Below are 22,260 nucleotides of genomic sequence, written 5' to 3'. Positions count from 1 at the left end.
AGTTTCAGTCCCTGGTCCGGAAACTAGGATCCCGCAAGCTGCGTGGCGTGGCCAAAAATAAATAAATAGATAAATAAAAAGACAACTTCTAGTCCTGCCTCCTCTTCTTAACAAGCTGTGAGACCTTAGGTGAGTCAGTTAACCTTTCCAAACCCTGTTTCCTCATCTACAAAATGGGCATATCTGCTCTGTCAACCTCGAAGCAATAAGAGATCAAATGTGACAGAAAATGTATGTGAAAGTACTTTGTAAACTATAAAAGGGGGAGGGATTGTCTCTATGGAGGAGGAAATTACAGTGTAGAGAGGTGAAGTGTCCCGCCCAACACTACAGAGTGGGATGGGAGGGGTGGGGCGGAGCAGGTACCCCTCAATCCTCAGTCCTCAGCTCCTGCCTGCACTCCCCCCTCCTCCCACCGCAGCAGCTTAACTACCCCACTAGAGGGTGGGGGGAGGGCCCCAAAAGGCCCCCTAGCAACCTATTAAAGATTTACCTCAAAAATCCTTTTCTATTCATGACCTTTTGACCTTCTGACAAAGATGGGAGGTAAATATGTGAGAACTCCTCCCTTTCCCCTTCTGTTAATGAATTAGGATCTACCCAAACTCAGTGTTTAAAGTTACATAAGCATCATTCAGATCTGTACCAGCTACTTTCATTTTGGAAAAACTGCATTTCCATTAAAATGGTGTTATATAAAAAGGTTTTATGTATGTATGTGTAGGAACAGAAGGAACAGGTACACGTGAGCACTGTGAAGGCACACAGGCACATACACATCACAACCTCACCTGTCCTCATGGGGAGCAGGTGTTTGATAGTTCCTGGTGAGTTAAGGTGTGACCCGCTTGCTTGTCCTCCAACCCCCAGTGAGACCTGGTGCGTGTTGGGCAATGGGAAATGCAGCAGGAAGGCCATCAGCTGCCCCCACCCCCCCAGGGACCAGAAAAATCCTGACCTTCCTGAAAGTTCCTTCCTTGGCAGGGTAAGCTCCATTGAATCATAAACTACGGGGGTTGAAGTAGCTCAGAAGTCACCCAGTGCAATCTCACTGGACATTACTCTCACCAGCCTTGACGTGAACAGCTCCCTTTCTCCCAAGGCAGCCTGTGTCACCTGTGGACAGCTGTAGCTCACTGGAAAAGACCTGATATTGAGCTGAAACCTGCCCTTCTGGAGCTCCCACTTCTTGGGAACAAATGTATATCCCTCACCTAGTATCTTGAGCCGGAGGCTCACGAGAGCCCAGGAGCCTTAGCCAGCGAAGGGTGCCTGGGGCCTAAAAGCAAGGAGGGAGGGCAGCAAGAGTCCACAGAGCTGAAGCTCTACCCTTAAAGACCTCTATCCATCTAAACTGAGGCTGGGATTGTGAGGGAGGGGGAGCGAAGCGGGCAGGGCTGGATTGGGAGGAGGGGAAGAAAGCGGGGGAAGACTTGAATGGGAATAAGTGAGTGGCTTTGAGCAAAGCTTGGCTCCTTAGGTCTCATTTGAAGTGGGGGGGGGCGGGGGGTCAGACCATCCCGAGGTCAGTTACAGCTCTCATTCTCTGAGGTCCTGAGTCCGCCTACACACACACATATCCCTTTCAGGGTTCGATGGTTGTACTCTTATGTGAAACAGTAGGTCCACAATTCGAGCGCCAAATAGGAAGTAAAACAACTGTCCGAACCCTCTCTCTCATCCTGGCCCGACGTGAGTAGGCTTCGCGGCTTGCTCGGTTACCGGAAGGGCGGAACCATTCTACCTTACCCATGTAGAACTGCACAGACGGGAACACCCCAGCACAGAGTAGGGAAACGTGAGCTTTGGAGTGTCCTTTTAAGTAGTTGGGAAGGGGGTGTGGCCGAGGAGGCTGGGAGGCCGCAGCCCGGCGAGGGGGGGAGTGGCCCGGGGGCGTGGCCGTAGCGTCTGGAATGTTGTTGGGTCCTCGCACCGCATAGTAAGGAGGGGTCACGCCCCTTTTCTCGGAGAGGGCCAATCGGAACGCCGGAGCGGTTTCAAGTCTCCCCTGCCAGCCTGCCCGCCCGCTACCCCACCCCCCTCGGGGATTCGCTTTTTCCGTAACAAAATTGCAAAGCTCCGGATGTTCCGCAACCCGGGCCGCTCACAGGTGGAGGATCCCGGGGCCTATGACGGTGCTTCGGAGCGGGAGGCGCCAGCGGGCTGTAGAGAGGCCGGGTTGAGATCCTGGAGGCGCGCGGGGGTGGGCGCTGCAGCCGCGGGTTGTTTATCTGGAGTACGGAGGGGAGGGGGGAGCCTGGAAACCGCCCCGTGTCCCATTTCCTCCTCTTGTTTTCGCTCCGGATTCTCCATGTTGGACCCAAACTGAGGAGCCCGGAGCTGCCGCCGGGGGATCGGGGCCGGGGGCAACCGGGGGAGCCGTTGCCCGGGCCTCCCGCTCTCCGTACAGGCCGCCTCCCTTCCCGGCCCAGGGGAGGAACAAGAGCAGGGATGTGAACAGCAGTGGGAGTCGGAGTCTCGGGAGCCGGAGCCGGAGCGGGCCCCCGCCCAGGCCCCCCAGCCCAGCCCAGCCCTTGCGCCCGCGCGTCCTCCCGCCCAGCCAGCCCGGGCCCGCGGGATTGTTAGATGGAACACGGCTCCATCATCACCCAGGCGCGGAGGGAAGACGCCCTGGTGCTCACCAAGCAAGGTAGGGGCAGCAACTTCCCAAAACTTTGCGTCGCCCCCGGGCGGGGAGGGGGCTAGCACAGCCCAGAACCCGAGTCTCGGCCCCAGATCTCCCGGGGCTCAGAGTGGGGGATTCCCACCCAACCCCCTACTCCATCCGCCTCTGCGACCTGGTGCGCACCCAGGCCCCGGGGAGGGTTGCGCGGGGCCCCGGGCTCCCAGCGCCCGAGGGGGAGGGGCGTCATCCGCGCAGCTGTCACTCTGTCCTGCACTCCCTCCCCCCGGGCAGAGAGACAGAGGGGTAAGCGCTTGTAGCGCGAGTCCACTCGCGCCCATTCTCTCCAGAGTTGGGGGGTGGGGTCGTCACTTTCCCGCACCAGAGCGCGCGGCTGCCCCAGGACCGCGGGGAGAGAGGTGGGGAGGGGAGGGGAACGAGGGGGTCCCGGACGATCCTGAGCTAGAATGGAGCCGGGACTGGAGTCCAGCAATTCCCAGCCCCCACCCCTCCCGCCCCCAAGCCCGAGGTTGCTCAGGCAGTGGTCGGTGACGGCGTCCGGCGGGACTTGGGACCAAGTTCACCGCCCGGAGGCGGGGGCAGCCGCGGTGGGGGAGGGGCCGAGCTCTGGCTGACCGGACTTGGTCCGCGCGCGGCCCTGCGCTCGGCCTGGGACCTCGGCGCGCGGGACTCTGGCCCGGCCGCCTCCTGCCTCTTTCGCTGAGCAAACAAGCGCGACCCCGAGGCCCGGCCGGAGCCCCTCCCTGCCCCGGTGCGCTTCCCCGGGGCCGCCGCCGCACACACAGAGCCGCGTTTGTTTAGCCCGAGATTGGTGTCCCTGGTTATATAATTCTCCGGATGGCATCAGACCCGGCGTGTTTCTGAATCGCGCCGCGAAAAAGTGCGAGCTCTTCGTGGGCAGTGGCTCGCGGCCCCCGCCTTCCTGCGGGTCGGGTGGAGACACGAGGGGGGTCGCGGGCGCTCTCGGGGGCGGATTTGGGGATCGGAGGGTGATGAGGCCGAGGCCTCTCCTGGGGGCGGGGGAAAGGTTGAGGCCTGAGGGTGGAATCTCTGAGTTTGGTCACGGTGGAGGCCCCGAAACTCTTTTCCCCTCCCCCACGTTCTTCTTCGGGGCCTTGGGGAATGTGTCTAAAATAGTGGACAGAATTTCCGCGGGGAGTAAGGACTAGCCTTTTTTTTCTGGACAACTTCCCAGACTGGGGCCACCTGGCCTGAGGCTGGGGAGATCACGCTCTTGGGCCCAAATTCGGAGCGCCCCTGCCCTTCCCCTCAACGCCCCCAGAAGAGGGCAAGAAGGGCCAGTGCTGCACTTGAACATGTTGAGGCCTAGAGCCTGCGGGGGGGCCCAGCTGTGGAGCCTGGGTATAGCCCCACATCCCCGTATTTGGCAACATTAGTCAGCAGACCATTTATTTCAGGGGTTCCCGGTCCCAAGGAGCTCCCCCAACTTGCCTAGGGGCAAACGGGCTGGCCTGGTGGTTTCAGCCATTCCCTAATTCCCCGGTGCAATGGGGGGGGAGGGGGGCGGCGGGGTGTAGTGTGTGTTTCCTGCATCGTTGGCCCTACTTTCAGTAAGCCTTGCCTGCTCAGATCCCAACCCCCGCAAAAGACCCTGACCCGATGCTCTCCTGACTGCATCACTAACCAGGCTACAACTTCACCCCTCTACTGCCTGCTCAGCTGTGCTGAGGGCTGAAGAGGGGAGGCTTTCTGTGTTTATAACTTAACTTCGGACTCTTCCCGCTCTCTTCCTAACCTCATCTCAGGAAGGGACTCCAAGTGCTAGCCAGAAATGAAGAAATGTGGATGTGGAAGGATTCCAGAGGGGGCAGTGTTGATGAGAAGGGAAAGAAGAGTCCTTAGCTTCCCTACTCTGGTCCTCTCCTCCTGGTGGGGCTCAGGAGGGTGCCTTCCCAGTGAGGGGACCACACCAGGAATGAGGGAAAGCTGGACTTCTGAAGGTAGAGCTTACAAATCAGAGTTGGAAGTTTCATCCACCAGGGCAAGTGGTAGGGAACAGAATAGATGACAGTAGAAGGCAAGCAGCTGGCTTCTTGACAGTGTTCAGCTGCTGATGTTGGTTGGATTTTTCTTAGAGTTACGTTTTTCGTTTTTTGTGTGGTTTGTCCTTCAGACTTATCCCTGGAGGAATCTGAATTCTCAAGCGGACAGCTTGGGGGTCTCTCCCCCTCCCCCCCGTGTAATTTGACTGCATTCCAGAGAAGACATACTTTCTTCCTAGGCTGCTTGGGCACCCAGCAACCAGCAAACCAACTTTTTGAATCCCTCATCGCTTAGAAACAAATCCTGCATCTTTAAAAAAAAATAATAAAATAAAATAAAAGTAGGGGTGGGGAGCAGATGTTTTATTTAGCTCCTTTGGAGTTCCATGCCCTCTCCCCTTCTCACAGTGTCCCATTTCTAGGCTCTGCCTCCCTTTGGAAAAAGGGGAAGGAGTACTGAGGCAGTTTATTAATCAGTAAATTTCTAGAAAAATACAAATTGCTCCTAGCATGGGCGGTTTTTTAGTGAAGTTGTTTGCCATTGCAGGTTTTTTTTTCTTCTTTTTTAGCATTTTGTTCTGGGAGCTTTAAGGCTGGCTGGGTGTGTTGATGATTCAAAAGTAATTACAGTAGGGGAAGTAGAACAAACAAAGTTGCTGAAAGCATTGATGATAAAAGGACCAAAATTGGATCATCTTCCCAGACAGAAGGGTGAAATGGCTTCCTGGTACAGCAAGGATAGGGGTGTGTACGATACCAAAGTAAAAGAGAAAAGTTAATATCAGTTTGGCCAGAAAATGCCATTTATTGCAGCCCCATACGAGGGTGTCGCCCCATTGCTGGGAGATTGTGCCTCGGGCTTCGAGGTTAGATGGGGAGAAGCCAGGGAAATGGGCCCACCTTATAACCTCCCAGTGTGAAATGAGAGGGCGGAGGCAAGCTCCTCCAGAGCTTGAGTGAACCACAGCCCCTCTGGGGGAGTTGGGACCTTTTTTGTTTTGTTCTGTGAGGCCTGAGCCCCTTCCTTTCAGGGAGTGGGTGATGATGCCTTGAGTTGTCTTTTCACATGTAGAACTGAACAACAGGTTCTGGTAACTGACCACCCCTAAGAGTTAGGCAGGTGGCAGGTTTTTCTAACTCTTGCTTTCTCCCCATAAGGGAGAAATTCTGCCTTACTCTCTCATGTAAAAGCTTAAACACCTTTCACTGTGGTTGTAGCTAGGCCCTTAACTTGAAAAGTTTAGACCAAGACTCAGTCTCCCTGGGGCTTTCTTCCTTAGCTTGTTCTGTGAGCATCCAGGGTGTGTGTTCGCAGCTGGCTCCTCCCGCCCCACTGGTGCCTCTCCCCTCCTTGCTCAGTCTCAGCCTTGGCCTCTGTGGCTGCTGAGTCTCGCTCCTCTGTCTCCTTTGGAGTTGTTCCCCCATCTTGGAGTGAGGTAGGGGCTTGTGTGGTGACTTAAGCTTGTGTTTGCTCTCTCCCGAAGCAACCCAAGGGAGCCCTGCTAACTCAGCAGCAACGTTTGTAAATGCCCACCATCCCGGGACTGGGAGTTTGCAGTTCTGCTGCTGAGTTTAACTTGCAGAGCTTGCAACGGACCAGGACTCAGGAAGTGCTGTGAAAACCCCTTGAGAGACGGCAAGGGGTGGTAGTGTCCCTGAATCCTGTCTCCTCCTTCTCAACTATAGGGGTCTTAAAGAAACTGGGTGGAAGAGAGGTCCCGTTTCATGCTCTCGGTGGGACCTTCCAAATCCCTCATGAACACGGACTTTGTTAAAACGGTAAATACGATAGAAGTCACATTTCTAGCCAAGGTGAGTTGATGCTCTCAGCCTTTCTGTGGAAAATTAATACATGTGCTCATAACTAAGCAAGAGAAAGACAATACGTATTTATATGTAAGTATATATCTCTTCCCCTTCTCCTCAACTTTCTTCCTCCTAGCTTTTGGGTAAGTTGGGTTATTGTCTTTTATTACCATCTTGGGAAGTTTGTCTCTCAGGGTGAAGAGGGGATTGGGGGGCAGGGGCAGCAGTTAGAAGTGTTCAGAAGAATTGCTCCAGGAGCAAAATTGGTTGCCTCAGGCCTGGATGCAAATCCCTATTTGCAGTGAGACTTGACAAATCACTTTACTGTGCTGGGTGACTTATCTATAAAATAGGAGTACGGGTCTCTACCCTTCTCCAATGCCTTGTACTTAGCAGATAATTGATAGATGTTAATGTCCTTCCTTTTTAGACAGCTAGACCCCCACTCCGGCTCTCCTCCGTTCCCCCAAGGACATAGTGCAAACAGCACACGGTCATGTGGGTTTTATTGTTAAAGACAGGTGGCCGGGGGTCAGAGGGGACACTAATGTGAGGGCTTAGGCCTTCTGGAAGAATCACCCTCTGAGACTGACAAACAGCCTTGCTGCACAGACCCCTTCTTTGTGCCCCTGTTACATAGGATGGGATTTTATGTGAGTAGCATGTGCCTTGGGGCTTTTGCCATCCTGCCTGGTGCCTGGGCATCTGGGATGGGAGGAGGCCGGGGAGCCACGCACCTCCTGTGAAGAGTCTCTGAAGTCTAAACCTTGTGAGCAGTTGCTCGGCCCCTCAGAAGTGGATGTAATGAAGACTTGAGACAACTGTGTGCTGCGTTCTCTTACCGTCTGCATTTGTTTTGAGAGTTAAAGAACCCAGTGAGATTCAGATTTCTTTAAGGAATGCTAGTAACAAGGAAAGAAAATGAAGCTGGGATTTTGAAGAGAAATAGATGTTCTTAAGCTATGTCTTTGCTGCTGTGGTTTTGGGGTATAACCTTGAGAAAGCACAAACTCAGCATTAAATTGCTTTTCACCCTGTCTCAGGCCAGCCAGCTCGGGAAGCACAGAATTAACTCACTTGTCCTGCTGACACCGGGTTGGGTGTGGCTGTCATGATTCCCTCCCTCTTCTGAAATGGAGGAATAGTTCCCAACTGGGATGCAGATGAGCTTATTAACGTGCAAATCTTATGAAGGAACTAGTAGAAATCAAAGTGGAGAAGTTGACTTAGAACTTGAAGCCTCTCTGGACCAGAGGCCAAATAGAACAGAGTTTCTTTGTCTGGCAGAGTGCCCAGCCCTTCAGGTCTGAGTGTGCCTGCACCAGGTCTGTTATTACAGAATGGGTACTCCAGCGAGCACACGGCCTTCTGGGCAGGAGGTGCAAGGATGTCCTGTTTTATATTCGTCAGCTATTCTAAGGGTTATAGCCTTAAACCCGATCTGTCAGTGGACCTGCTGGCATTTCCTTTCTTTTCCCAGGTGCGCCGTCCTCCCCTCCCACCCTGCCCCCCACCCCAAATCAGGCTTTGCTCTTATTCTCTTTTTATTCACTACCTTCTTTTTCTCTCTTGACATATGAATAGTTTTTGCATCCTGTAGAATTTGCTCTTTCCCACCCACACAGTTCTCAGGGAACAAATGTGGCCCCAACCCCAATGAGAGCCAAGCAGATTCATGGGAAGGCTCAGAGCACATACCGCCGGTGTGTGGAAGTCCCTTCCCAGGACGTGGGTACTAGCTCTTCTGCCTCCGTGGCAGAATGGGGCTAGGGCTCCTCCTTCCCAGGAACGGGGACCTGCAGGAAGAGACAGGAGGCTTGGGTGTTTTGCCTTGTGACGGATTAGAGCGAGTAACCCTAGAAAGGAAAATCAGGCTCTGGGGTGCAAGTCCCCTGAGACCTGCAGAGACATTGAGCCAGTGAGATGTGGTGGGGAAAGGGGCCACGGGGACTCTGGCTGAATCACCCTCCAGTCCTGCAGGGGTTAGTCAGGGACCACTGGCAACCTTTAGACATTGGCTCCCAGCCAGGGACACACATCAGAAACTCCTGTGACACTTACTAAAAATACAGACCCCACCTGGGTCTTAACTGAATCAGAGCATGAGCAGGTGGGCCGGGCATCCGTGTGTTCCAAATGCTCCCTGTGATTCTGACAGGTGTCCCTGGAGAAGAGCCAGGTGAGCGCAGCAGCGGCCCCAGCTGCCTGTTTAGCCCTGAGCAGGAAGAGTCCCTGGAGGGATCCAGTTTTCCTGTTTGTTAAAGATCCTGCGGCTCCTAAAGGGGAGTCCAAAAGTTTTCTGAGTGTGAACGGACAGTCGTGATCCCCACTTACCAGTAATGATGGCGTGATATTTATAGAGCGCTCACTGTGGGGCAGGCACTGCCCTAGCCTTTTATATCTATTGATAGTGTCTCACTTGAGCCTCACAATGACCTTGTGAGATAGGAATGATCCCCACTTGACGAGTGAGGAAAACCTCCGCTGAGAAACCCCAAGCACCTTGTCCACAGGAACGTGGCTGGTTCGTGTCAGCTAGGACTGGCTCAGAGTCAAACCTAACGCTGACCCGCACTGCCTCATTCGCGTTGTGCATTCCACTTTTTAGAGTGCCTGTTCAAGCTTTCAGGGGATCTGAAGCCACCTTGTAAGACACCATGCAGTGTAGACCTTTCCTGATCGGCCTGCGAGGAAACAACCCAGGGTGGTGGTGCCTTAGGTGAGACCACAAGGCTGCTTGAGAGGCTGAAGTGGGGCAAGAGCCAGGCTTCCTGACTCCAGCTCAGTGCTCTCTCAGTGGACACACCTATACTGGTGGGCTGGTCCCAGATGCAGCTGGGGTGTGGGAGGAGTAGGTGAGTGACCCTGTAGGTGGGACAGACTCCCTGGCAGGCTCCTTCCATTCCTTCTGCAGGGGCCAGCCATGAGAGGAAGGACGGAAGGAACCGGTTGGCCACCCTCAACGAGCGCGCGCGTGTGTGTGTGTGTGTGTGTGTGTGTGTGTGTGACTGGGATTGGTTTTTGTGGAGTCCTGGAAAAGGCCATTTCCCAGGATTGACCCTGCCACTACTCCTCTGTGACCTCTGGAATGAGAAATCTCTGTGCTCTCTCTTTCACTGTGAACATTTTGAGACTGAGACTGAGTGAGATAAAGGTATGAAAGTGCTTTGTACTGAATGACTAGCAGCTGAGATTTACTGAGCGTTTTACTAGGGTCAGGACACACCCAGACCGCATTGTAATTCTCACAGCTCTATGTAATAGGTAATGTTAGTCTTTCCATTTTACAGATGAAGAAACTGAGGCCCAAGGCCACACACCTTATATGTGGCAGAGCCAGGATTTAAGCCTAAGTCCATGGCACCTATTGTAACCACTCTGTTGTTCACTGGTCAGAGGAGAGACGGTTGAGGGTCCTTTGCTTTGTCCTGAGCTTTCGTTCTTCTTTCTCCATCTCACTCTCATGCATATGTCACCTAAAGCAGGCTTCTTAGCTGGAGAGGAAAGAGGCACTAGATTCTTCAGGTCTTCCACCAGACCCAAGCGTTTCAGGAATCGGGCAGAGAGCCAAGTCAGGGGCTGAAACAGCCACTAAGAGGGTGTTTGTGTCCTGCTGGCAGGTTTCTTTTAGCCTCCCGGCCTCCCACAGGGCCTTGCTCCGCACCTCCTTAGGGGGAGCGTGCGGGAGGCTCAAGGCGGGCAAGTATGGCTTCCAGTCCCCCACAATGACATCTCTGCTCTAGCAGGCACTGCATACAGTAAAACAAGGGCAGGGTGCAGCCCTTTGGGTTTTCCTGGATGGCATCTCAGGTCTATCCCTGCTGCTGCTGTGAGCCATCAGATCACTTCCTGACATCCACCAAGAGCACTCTGGTGTGGGGCTGGGGGCTGAGCCTGCTGCTGATGTATCTGTGAGGAAACTGCTCTGGTCCAGGGCCTGTTGCTGCTTCTGGGAACCCACCCCCAGCCCCAGCATGTTTCTAAAATATGTTACAGCTGCCCAGGCGGGTGTTCTGCCAATAACTCTTTTAAAGGCTGATTTGGAAATTGACAGAGTATCTTGATCCTGTTTTAGAAGTTGCTAGGGATCCCCTGCTTCCAAAACTTAGTGCTTCTTGAGGGAAGGTCCTGAAGTTGAGGCCCTATGTTGAGATCAGTGACGACTGCTGAAGGGGCAGGGAACAGGCAGGCTAGGCAGTGAGTGACCGGGTCCCCCACCCTCACCCCACAAGTGGCATTAAGGACCCAGGACTGAAAGAAGCCCTCCTCTCTTAGAAGACAGGTAGAGGCAGGGAGCTGTCCTGTCCAGGGAAGGGGAACTAATGGAGACGTCTGCGTAGGTAGGACGGCCTGGCTGCTGGTCGCAGGGAGGGTGCTAGTGTAGAACATGCTGGTGTGAGCCAAACAACATGGCTAAAACTACTTTTTAAAAGTCCATGCTGGGCTTCCCTGGTGGCGCAGTGGTTGAGAGTCCGCCTGCCGATGCGGGGGACACGGGTTCATGTCCTGGTCCGGGAAGATCCCACATGCCGCGGAGCGGCTGGGCCCGTGAGCCATGGACGCTGAGCCTGCATGTCCAGAGCCTGTGCTCCGCAACGGGAGAGGCCACAACAGTGAGAGGCCCGCGTACCGCAAAAAAAAAAAAAAAGTCCATGCTGTCAACTTCACAGCTGCTTTCTGGAACTTCGGGAACTGGTGCCGAGCTGGGTGAGGCCCCCCTGCGTTGTCACCTGAAGAGAGCAGTGTCAGCGGTTGCGCACTGTGGAAACTGGTACACCCTGCCTCTGGCTTCCAGTCTTTCCTGTGTGGGGGATGTCTAGGCATCTCTCACCTTCTTGTTCCCCTGCTGACTCACCTGATGGTCCAAGAGTCCTTCTGTCCACCTGGCGCTTTAGGGCCTGTCCTTAGCCAAGGCACAGATGCCCCTTGCTGAGGACCTGGGAGGACTCCTCTCCACGGGGAGCCCCAATCACATGCATCTTGGCTGCAAGGCCCAGGCAGCTGGCCAAGAAAGGCCAGAAATGCTCCAAATACTCTCCTTCCTCCAAAAGCTAAGGGGAGGGAGGCCCCTCCGGGAGGCCATTTTATAGTGATAGCCAGACTAAATCCTTTGCTGTGGGGGGAATGAGAGATGGTGGAGAAAGAAGTACTCTGAGAGATGAACCAAGAAAGCATCCTTCTACATGAATGGGCTTGTTTAAATCCGACAGCCTGAGAGCTTGCCTTCTGCCGAATCCCAGGCGGATGTGTGAGGAGTTCCTTTGCTGGGACACAAAGCTGTGCTGTTGGCAACAGTGATATCTCAACCTGACCTTCAGAAGAAGGTTAAAAATAGTGTTGTCCAGGCAAAGCCAGTCTTCATCTGTGTGTGCGCGCATGTGTGTGTACACACATACATGTATGCGCACAGGCTTCTTGAGAGTCAGAGGCAAGTAGTATCCCCACCTGGTGTCTCTTGGGGGCCAGTGATGGTGGACACAAGGGGAGAGGGCATTCTTTGTCTCAAGTGGAACAACCTCACCTGCTTTCCTGTTACTTGCAGAGACCAGCCAAGGAGTTTGCAACTGGAAAACAAGTTTTGTAGTGAATTTGGGAGAAGGTATAGGGGTGGTTTTGACTTTCTGAAACCTGCTCACGATCAGAGTTCCTCTGGCACCTGTCTCATCTCCTGTTCTTGAGCTTCAACCACATGCTGGGTGGGTGGTCACAGTGTTGCCAAGGAGTGGTCATCTCCCCTTAGATAATGTGAAAATGAGCACGGCATTTAAGTTTAGTCTGCACAGTGCCTTACTGTGTTCAGTCAGAGTGGTCTTGCTGTTATCCCAGTTAACGGGTGAGGAAACGAAGGCGCAAAGAGGCTGTGTGGCTGAGTAGTAACTGGCAGAGCCTGGACCCCAGCCCAGGTGATCCTGGGGGGAGGGGGAAGGGGAATACCTCCCACATCCCCACTTCTCTTCACATCCTGCCTCCATAGGAAGCCTCACAGCAGTGAGCTGAAGGGGTGGCTTGGCTTCCCTGTTCTTAGCAACCGGTGCACTTTCTTCTTGAGCCAGAGCTCCCCCCGTTAGGTCTGTGCTGGTCCTTTCCGACATTCAGCCCCAAACCAGATGTTTGGAGCCAGATGCACATCAGTAATGGAGCTTTGTGGTACCCACTGGAATCCTGCCCTCCCTCACTGGGGAAACCTGTGCAATGAAATCCTCACCGGCCTGTAAACCCTCTTGTGCCAGTGTTCGTCTCCCGGGAGGGGGCCACTGCCCCTTCCTGTCACACACAGAGGGGTGGGGGTGACCTGCACCTGGCTGTCAGGGACACAGTGCTGAGCGCTGGTTGAAAGGAGTCCTTTGAAAGGCTCTTGATACGAGTCTCAGATCCCTCTCTGGGTGTATCCCCTCATCCTTAAACCCCCTCAACAAAGTGGCTCTTGGACCAAAGCTCCTGGTTCACGTTCCTCCCCCCGCCCCCCCCATTGTCCTCTTGATCTCCCAGAGGTATCTGCCAGTCGGAGCAGGTGCAGGGCCGGGGTGGCGGTGAAGGGAGCCTTGTACTATTTCACCCCTTACACCTTTCATGGACTGCCCAAGAGGACAGCAAAGGAGGGGGGCTGGTCCCCAAACTGATCCTTCACCAGCCCAGCCTAGAGAGGAGTAGGGCACACACTCTTGAGAGATCTCAAGAGTGCACTGCCACTTCCCACCTGTTGCAGGAGTAATCGTACACGATGCCTGAGCTGTAGGGGACCCTACAGAGTAGTTGTTAAGAGCCCTGGCTCTGGGTTCAGGCAGATCTGGGTTCAGATCCTGGCTCTGCTGTCCTACTACCTGTGTAACCTCAAGCAGGTTACTTAAGCTCTCTGTGCTTCAGTTTCCCTTCTGTGAAACGGGAATTAGTGCTTAGAAATGGGTTTGTAGTGAGGATTAAATGAAGTAATGATGTCAAGTGTCTTGACACAGGCCTGGCCCATCACTGGTGCTCAGTAAACATGATCAAGGCCCAGAAAGACGGAGTGGCTTGTCTCAGGTGCCCAGCTCGTCATAGCCCACTTCCCTGTCCTCGTAAGGGAGGGAGTCTTTCTAACTCTTCTGGGCGGTTGCAGACCAGCTAAGGCTTCCACAGGTCCTGGCTCTGTAGAAGCAACAAAGGCCCTGGAGGCCCCAGAGTTATTCACTCAGCCAGAGTCACGAGCACCTGCTGCTCAGAAGCCAGAGGCCAGTGAATGTACCCGGGTGAGGCCACTGCAGGCCCCGTCAGGAGGCAGCCATGTTAGGGGGAGGCTGAAGAGGCCCTGATGGCCACTGATTGTCAGTGGCAGTGTTTGTAAAGGTGAGGAGGACACACAGCCTGGAGAAGGACTGAGGGAAGTGGGGCCCCAGTGGGGGAGGGGGTAGTGAGGAATATCTGGGGTGCTGACCTTGCTGTTGTGGGTCTGGGGTCCCTTCCCCAGGCGCCACAGCTCTTTGCTCCGAGCGTCTGCCCCCGGGGTCAAGGCATCTGTGGTCTCTGAGGCCCAGGGGCTGCCTGGCCGCATTGTGTTTTAAGAAGACCTCATCCCCTGCAGAGTCCGAACCAGCTGAGGAGCGCCCCTGCCCCCTCCCAAGCTCCCTGTCTGAGGCTGGAGTGCTCCTGCCTGTTGGGCCTCCCGCAGGGGGCACCGGCGAGGCCTCTCCACGGCCCCAGCCAGCTGCCCCTTTCAACCCCTGCCTCTCAGGATTACTCAGCCTTCACAGCGTCTGTCACTAAGATGCTGAGTGCGTTCTTGATGGCCTCTCTTCAGGAAAGGCTTGGGCTGTGTGGCCTTTTAAGAAAGGCTCAGTGCCCGGGTTAAGCCTCTGATTGTGGTTCTGCGTGAAGAAACCGTAAACCAAAGGAAAAGGGATGGTTCAGCTTTGGTCTTAGAGCTTTGTGTCAGCGTCTGCTTGCGTCCCTGGGCTCGGAATTGAAGGTGGGCCGTACAGGCAGGTGGAGAAGCTGTCCTTTCCTTCCGATTTCTGGATAGATTATTCAGAGTAGGAGAGAGTCCGAGGAACCTCTCATCTTGCTGTCTTTAAGTACTGGGCTCTGCTCTCAAGTTTGTCTCTTGGGCGAGGCCTCCAACGCAACTTTTTCCTTCAGGGCAAAATCCTCAGTCCCTGGAAATCTTGACTCTTCCAGCAGGGCCAGGAGCTTGAGAGTGATATCCAGGTTTTTAGGCTAATTGCTGGGGAAGCCTGAACATTTTCTAAAAGGTTTCTAATGGTCATACCAGTGTCAAGGGATCTGCCTGACCTAGGGAGGGGAAGGAGAGAGAGCACTGGACCAGATGGACTGGGGTGCCCAGTCTGCACCTGCAGGAAGCCCTCAGCCTTCCTGTTGAGCCACAGCTGAGTTGGTTGTCCTGGGGCGGTGCTGACTGCCCTTTGACTGAGGGTCAGCGGCCTCACCTTTGGCCCAGGGAACAGAGTTTGGTTTTCTCTCCTCTCCAGGGGCTCAGGCAGCCCAGTAACTGGGTGTTTAATGGCTCTCCCATCACCTCTTCTGCCAGAGCCGCCTCCGTGCAGGTGCAGCATGTACTCTGAGGACTGAGCCAGGGAGCTTGGCCTTGCTGGGGTGGGGGGCTCACCACATTGCCCCCCCCTTTCCCTTCTTAAACCCAGCAGCACGGGGAAGGTTATCCTCAGTGCCCCGTTCTGTTTGCCCCCCCCCCCCCCACATAAAGGCAGACATTTCTGGCACTTACTTCCCTGCACAGGAGTTTGCCCTGTGCTTTAAAGCCGAGTGGGGTGGATTTCATCCCAAGGCCTGGCCCCTGCCCTGGCCCCCGGAGAGGAGACCTGTGGCTGAGGACCATTCTGGCAGTGGTTGTGCGGCGCCACCTGCTGGCCACAGTACCCATCCTGGCTCCCTGCTCATCCTCAACAGTTGCTGGCACAGTTCCTCTAAAATAAAAGGAGCTTGGTGGGGGGAGGGGAGGAAGGCGGTCCAAGAGGGAGGGGATGTATATACACATATAGCTGATTCACTTCACTGTACAGCAGAAACTAACACAACATTGTAAAGCAGTTATACTCCAATTTAAAAAATAATAAAAGGAACCTGAAAAAGACTTTCCGAAGTCCATTTCTGGTTGATCCTGTAAATGCTTATAGCTCTTTCTATCAGCTTGGCCTTTCTGGGGCTGCCTTGCCAAGCCTTCTATTAAAATGGCTTTGTATTTCCAAAGCCCAAACTGTCAAGGCAGGACTTAGCAGCTGTAGCCAAGAAGCAGGGACGTCAACGCAGAACCCAGCGCTGGATGTATGTGTCCCAAGAGAGTGATATGCCTGTGGTCTTTGAGGGGAGGGAGTGTTAAGGAAAGTGACTGGAGTGTGGTATGGACACAAGGGTGTGAATGAAACTTGTAGTTTCTTGGGGCTGAAGCTGTTCTATTTTCTAGTCTGTTGTTGTAGCCTGGGCTCAGTGCTGCCTACTAACTGATTGAAGGAAGCTGACCTAGAACAGGGCTGTAGCTGCACCGACTTGAAGAGGTCTAGCTCACTCCCTTCTCTAGAATGGGTAGTATTCTGGGAACTGGTGTTAGGGAGGATTTTTGTGAATTACCTTGGAGTGTTCCCTCAGTGTGCTGCTACCAAAGTAGATTCTATAGCTGGCCCCATCTCTCAGTGCCCCTTCACCCCCACGGAATGAAGAGCAAGTTTTCTGCAGTTCACTTCCCAAACCAGGGACTGGGGATTCCTGCTGTTTCTAGTTTACAGAGAAGATGTTGGAATAAACATGTACATTTCACCATTGACTGTATTTGGTTGTTCGCCAAGCACGTGCCTTGTGCCCCAGTGGAGCTTATAAACTAGAGGGGATAGAGCACGGGGGTGGGTATTTGTGGACAGACGCCCTGTAGCTAACGCCTCTGTCGTTCCCTCCACTCTAGGCCTGGTCTCCAAGTCCTCTCCTAAGAAGCCTCGTGGACGTAACATCTTCAAGGCCCTTTTCTGCTGTTTTCGCGCCCAGCATGTTGGCCAGTCAAGCTCCTCCACTGAGCTCTCCGCATACAAGGAGGAAGCCAACACCATTGCTAAGGTAGCTGGATCCAGGGTGGTGTGATGCCAGCAAGGACGGGACTGCTGTGAGCGAGTGGGGGTCCCTGCAACCACGGCAGGGAAACAGGGCAGCCTTGCCTGAGTTGGAAGATCTCTGGCCCGGAGGAGGCCCTTCCTCTGTCCTTCCCATAGTGGTCCATCTTCTTCCTGTTGATTCCCATTTGTGGTGTGGGCCATCTGGATGTCCCTGTGGTTTCTGAGGGGCCCCGCGGTCCAGATCCTTCCAGGTTCCAGGAACCGTGCAAGGTGTTTTGCGTAGGTTGTCTCATGTGACCCATAGCAGCCCTGCAAGGAGAGCCACAGGATTCCCACTCACAGACGGAAACTGAGACTCAGAGGGTGTATGTAGCCGCTGAATAGTTAATGGTTAATAAATGGTAGTATCAGGGTTTGAACTCAGATCTCTCTGGTTGTAAGTCCTGTGATTGTTGTTTTTTATTTTTAACTAAGCAAAAATACCTTCCAAGTTACTAGGCTTTCAGGGAACCAAGGAATTGAAATTCGATCACATTCTTGATAACCCCTTCCAGCACTATCACCTGTACCTGTGAGAGACATTTGGAAATGTGTGGGTGTCTTTGATTCTTATAATTACCAGAAGATATGTCTGGCATTTCAGAGGCGGGGGACAGAAATCCTCCTTTCCGCAGTGCCATTTGTACTTCTTTCTGAAACACCAAGGTTTAGCTGTCCTTCCTCTCTTTCAAAACCAGGCTAAAGATACACATCAGTGAAAAATCACCTCATTATCCAAAAGGGGACAATGGTTAAATGAAGTACAACATGACGGTATTAACTGAACTATTAATTTTTACTAAGAGTTCACAACAATGTGGAAGAGTACTGAGTTGCAACATTAAGTCAAAAAGCAGAATGCAGAGCTTCCCTGGTGGCGCAGTGGTTGGGAGTCCGCCTGCCGATGCAGGGAACACGGGTTCGTGCCCCGGTCCGGGAAGATCCCACATGCCGCGGAGTGGCTGGGCCCGTGAGCCATGGCCGCTGAGCCTGCGCGTCCGGAGCCTGCGCTCCACAACGGGAGAGGCCACAACAGTGAGAGGCCCGCGTACCGCCCCCCCACAAAAAAAAAAGCAGAATGCAAAATTATATGTCATGAAGAAAAAAGACTGCTTGCCAAAGCAAGCTTGAAGGAAATGCACTAAAATGCCAACATTAAGTTTTTCTAAGTGCTAGGATTTTAATTTTTCTTCAGGGTTTCCATTAAGATCACTTACTTGTTACATCATAACGTTTTACTTATTAGCCAAAGGCGGGAAGAGGCTTTCTGAGCTCTCTGCACTCTACCTCCCCTCACATTTCAGGACCCACAGTGTGGGCTCACATTGGCTTACTTGTGTTTTGTAGGGGCTCAGTGCACCTCCCCCTAATCTAGGCCCCCAAGGAGGATGGAGGAAACACATGTTCTCAAAGAGAAGCCTGGGTTTCAGGACGAAGCAAGAGGCCAGACCTCCACAGTGAGGAGTTCCGATTTTGATTCTGCCTCTGACTCTGCCCCTGCCTCAGCTGCTTGAGCCCCGTTCCTTGGAGAGGCGACAGCAGCTGAGAACAGGGACACCTCCTTCTCCGTCCTTCATCAGGCCGAGTGTGCAAGGAAGATTTTGGCCCCTTTCCTGCCCAGCTCCTAAGGAAAGCCACTTTTGTTGTGTCAGAGCTTTCCAGGGGGCTGGGGTCTTGGGGAGAAAATTCGCCTCCAGGCCTGAGTGGGCTTTAGACAACCAGGAAAGGCATTAGTGGGCTGGCACTGACCACCTTCTTTTCTCCCTTAGTCGGATCTGCTCCAGTGTCTCCAGTACCAGTTTTATCAGGTATGTGAATCTCACAGGGTATGGCCTCAGAAGCCCCAACACCCAGTGATACCTGCTAACCCCATGCCCCATGCGGTGAAGCCCTCATTCCTCTGTGTCTGGCTGGCTAACTCCCTGCCCTTGGAAGCTGTTTGTCCCAGATATTTGCTGAGGGCCCACCACGTGCAAGGCATTAGATTGTGCAGGGGACAGCCGGTATCCATCACCAGCTCTGGCCTCCATCTCCAGTATCCGGATCACTTCACAGTCCCAGGCTGAAGGAAGGAGCCCGCTCAGTCTCTTCTTTCTCTGCCTCTTGGCCTTTAAGTGTCGCCTCTCTTGGGTTAAAGTAGGGGGCTTCCATCTCCTCAGTGGGCCCAGCTCTTCCCAGAGTTCTATTGGGGAAAATTAGTCTTTCTTGGTGGCAGATTCAGTAGCCTGGCTCTGGTTTTAGATTCCAGGGACCTGTCTGCTCCCGGAGGTGACAGAGGAAGATCAAGGAAGAATCTGCGTGGTCATTGACTTGGATGAAACCCTTGTGCATAGCTCCTTTAAGGTAACTGGACATCTGGAGCTCTTCTTACACTCATCCTGGGCTGTCCTGGAAGCCTGACTGCAGGTGCCAGTGAAGTGGCCTAAAGTTGATGATGGAAGAGTGATCAGAAGTAGGAGGGCCGGCCTCTGGCATTTGGCCACAGTTGCATCACAGATACCTGGAGGCCCCACCAGAGAATGATGTTGAGTGGGAGCCCCTGCTCTCCGCAGTTGCTGACAACAGGCTACAGCTGCCCGCCCCCCCCCCCCCCCCCCCCCCGCCTCGTCGCAGCACAGCCACCGGGGCTCTGTACAGGGGTACAAAAGAGGGTTAAGTCAGCCTTGGGCCATGCCCCTATCCATTTTATCAGGATGTTTGTTAAGAAAGCCCAGAGGCTGTCTGAGCTCAGGTAGAATTTGCAGGTGGTGGTAAGTAGGGAAAACCAGAAGGGGTGTCGCAGCCTGTACTTGGGTGAGAGCCACTTAGTTGGGACAGCAGGAGCTTCCTAGGGCCTCTGATATCTGTCCCTCCCCACCCCGCCCAGGGGGCGGAGCACTGGCTGTGGCAGGGACTGGGGTGTGGCTGGGCTCTTGTCCCTTCCCAGGAGCTGACTCATTAACTCTTCTGCTTTCCAGCCAATCAACAACGCTGACTTCATAGTGCCTGTAGAGATCGAAGGGACCACTCACCAGGTGAGCTGCTGCCAGGCCACGCCCAGCCCAGGAACTCGGGGTCTTCTGCTCCTCGGGGCTTGTGTTCCATCAGTTGATCCTTTCCTATAACTTCAGCCTCTCTGCTTTTATTGGTAACCTTTCACATTCGAGGCTTTCGCATCTTAAAAAATGCAGCCCCTCATCCCCCTCTAGCTGTCACCTTTTTTCTCTTTGCAGCCAAGCTGTTTAAAATTAAATTATTTAATAGTAGTAATAGCTATCATTTACTTATCTCCCCTGCCCCTAATGAATGTGACCAGCACTGTTATATGACTTAATACATTTTCTCTAAAGCTGAAGAGTTGGTGTATCTGCCTGTTACAGACAACGAACGAAGTCAGTACTAGCTGTTTTCTCTCCTCCCCTGCCCACCCATTCCATCTAGCTGGTGAATTTCTTTCTCCCCAGAAAAGGCATCTCCTCCTCTGTAAAGCTTTCTCCAATTCCCCTTCCCTTGGGGTCCCTACACTGGATTCTGCCACAATACATACTCAGTACACATCTGTCAAAAAGCGCTTGAATCTAAATAAGGTGAGGCTCTAGCCCTACACACCTGCTCAGTCCAGGGTTAAGGATCCTGTGGTGTTGATAGTCAGATAGAAGAGTTACTTGTAGGGAAATGGGGTTTGAGGCTTCCATGGGTGGTCAGCACTATCCTGTGTCCATTAGAAGCTTTCTTCACCCCACCACCCTCCTCCCAGCTGAGGTGCTCTCCCAGTCCCAGTGCTGGGCCCTGCACAGCAGCTCTTTACAGTCTAGTTGAGGGTATAGAGAAATACACAGAACCCACAGATTTTTTTAAAGAAGGCGTATCTTCAAACACTGTGAACTCCTGGCTAACAAGGAGAGGTGTGAATAATGGAAAAGGGATGACATTTACATGAGCGGGGGGTGGGGGTGAGGTGTCTACCTGCAGAAGGTGCGTTTTCAGCAAAGAGTGTTGAGAGGATGCCAAGCTTGATGAATAGCCAGGAGGAGGGAGGGACTTGTTGAAGGTTAAAGAAATGGTAAATGAGGGCTTCCCTGGTGGCGCGGTGGTTGAGAGTCCGCCTGCCGATGCAGGGGACCTGGGTTCGTGCCCTGTCCGGGAAGATCCCACATGCCGCGGAGCGGCTGGGCCTGTGAGCCATGGCCGCTGAGCCTGCGCGTCCGGAGCCTGTGCTCCGCAACGGGAGAGGCCACAACAGTGAGAGGCCTGTGTACCGCCAAAAAAAAAGAAATGGTAAATGAAAGGAGGTCCAGTTGTGGCTACCTGGAGCAGAGGGTTCCTGCAGCAGAGCTGGGAGGGGTCTGGTGAGTCTATGGCCAGTCGAGGCCGTCTCCAGGAGGGAGAGGCATGGCAGGCACATGCTCTTGAGCAGGGAGTGAGCTGGATGAAAAGAACTTCGAAGGAGTGGTTCCAGTAGCACCTGTGTAGGCTAGATGAGAGGAGAACACCTGGATGGAGACAGGGAAGCAATAGACAGCAGGCCCATGAGGGACATGCAGCCAGTGAAGCTTTTAGGCCATAATGTGCAAGGTTATGAAAGGTGGACACCAGGGTTAGGGGTGGCTGTCAGGGGCAAGCACAAAATGGGGGCGTCACTAGAGCAAGATGCTGCAGGGTGTCAGATCTGCCGTCACTGAGGGAAAAAGTCACTTTCCCCTGGTGCATTTCAGAGAAGCTCTGCGAGGGCATGAGGTTTCAGGAAGTATCTGCAACCCTGCCTGATGGGGTCCTGGACTAACTGTCCTGTCAGAGCCAAGGACAGGAGACTCCCACAGAGGCTGTGGCTGGATTCAAGTAATCCAGGATAGGCTGTCTCCATCTGTGAGGCCTATTCTTGATTACTTGTTTCTGGAGGCAGCTGATGGTTCGCCGCCGGAAGCAGATGGCTCCTGGGACATTAGGTGTTTTTGTTTCTTCCTGAGCTGGGTCAAGGTTGGGACCACTGAGCCGGCAGAAGCCTGGTGAGGAGGTGACGCTCGTGCCCTGGTCTGCGGGGCAGAAGGCTTCCAGCCAGGTGGTCCCAGAGGCTGGGGTGTGGGAGTCCAGACAGAGTAAGGTCTGAACCTACTTAACTGCTCTTTGTGTAGGTGGTGACGGTGACCGATGCCGTGAGGCTTCACCCTCATAGGGATGCCTCCAACAAGCCTTTCTGCTTTTCCTCAGGTGTACGTGCTCAAGAGGCCTTACGTGGATGAGTTCCTGAGACGAATGGGGGAACTCTTTGAATGCGTTCTCTTCACTGCCAGCCTAGCCAAGGTACCTGGGGGCAAGAGGGGAGTAAAGAACTGGGAGCAGGTCCACAGGATACCACGGGGAAACCAGGACTGCATCCAAACAAAAAGCTTCTTCTCTCTTCTCAGTATGCTGACCCTGTGACGGATCTGCTGGACAGGTGTGGGGTATTCCGGGCCCGCCTGTTCCGTGAGTCCTGTGTGTTTCACCAGGGCTGCTATGTCAAGGACCTCAGCCGCCTGGGAAGGGACCTGAGGAAAACCCTCATTCTGGACAACTCGCCTGCTTCTTACATCTTCCACCCAGAGAATGCAGTGAGTGGTCCAGATACACCCACATTGCAGGGATTGGGAGAGTTCCTGCCCTGGAAGGAGGAGGGAGAAGGGGATGGTGGTGGAACCATGGGCTTTACCAGAGGAGGGCACCATCCCAGGTGGACCAGCCAGCCTCCGGGGTCTGGGGC

At 53.8% G+C, this 22,260-nt stretch overlaps 1 protein-coding gene across 7 annotated transcripts in view; it reads left to right on the top strand.

Annotated features, from left to right (window-relative positions):
* Positions 1 to 22,260, top strand: part of CTDSP2 (CTD small phosphatase 2) — a 29,191-nt gene that overhangs the window by 3,108 nt on the left and 3,823 nt on the right. For 2 of the 7 annotated variants that reach the window (XM_089920933.1, XM_089920932.1), the window contains exons 3-9: positions 16,358 to 16,506; positions 18,311 to 18,349; positions 18,783 to 18,884; positions 19,499 to 19,555; positions 19,871 to 19,912; positions 21,729 to 21,821; positions 21,908 to 22,111. In XM_089920933.1, the coding sequence (XP_089777059.1) occupies positions 16,358 to 16,506; positions 18,311 to 18,349; positions 18,783 to 18,884; positions 19,499 to 19,555; positions 19,871 to 19,912; positions 21,729 to 21,821; positions 21,908 to 22,111 (686 nt within the window). Of the gene's footprint in view, positions 1 to 1,872; positions 2,651 to 16,357; positions 16,507 to 18,310; positions 18,350 to 18,782; positions 18,885 to 19,498; positions 19,556 to 19,870; positions 19,913 to 21,728; positions 21,822 to 21,907; positions 22,112 to 22,260 lie in introns of those variants that run through there. The other 5 variants (XM_089920937.1, XM_089920934.1, XM_022571681.3 and 2 more) reach the window with 5 other exon arrangements.

Source organism: Delphinapterus leucas, chromosome 11 (assembly GCF_059928025.1).
Source record: "Delphinapterus leucas isolate spDelLeu-1000000601 "Yukka" chromosome 11, BTC_Dleu_Yukka2, whole genome shotgun sequence".
NCBI lineage: Eukaryota > Metazoa > Chordata > Mammalia > Artiodactyla > Monodontidae > Delphinapterus > Delphinapterus leucas.
The sequence above is the reverse complement of the archived record's forward strand: the minus strand, read 5'-3'. Positions and strand labels throughout refer to the sequence as shown.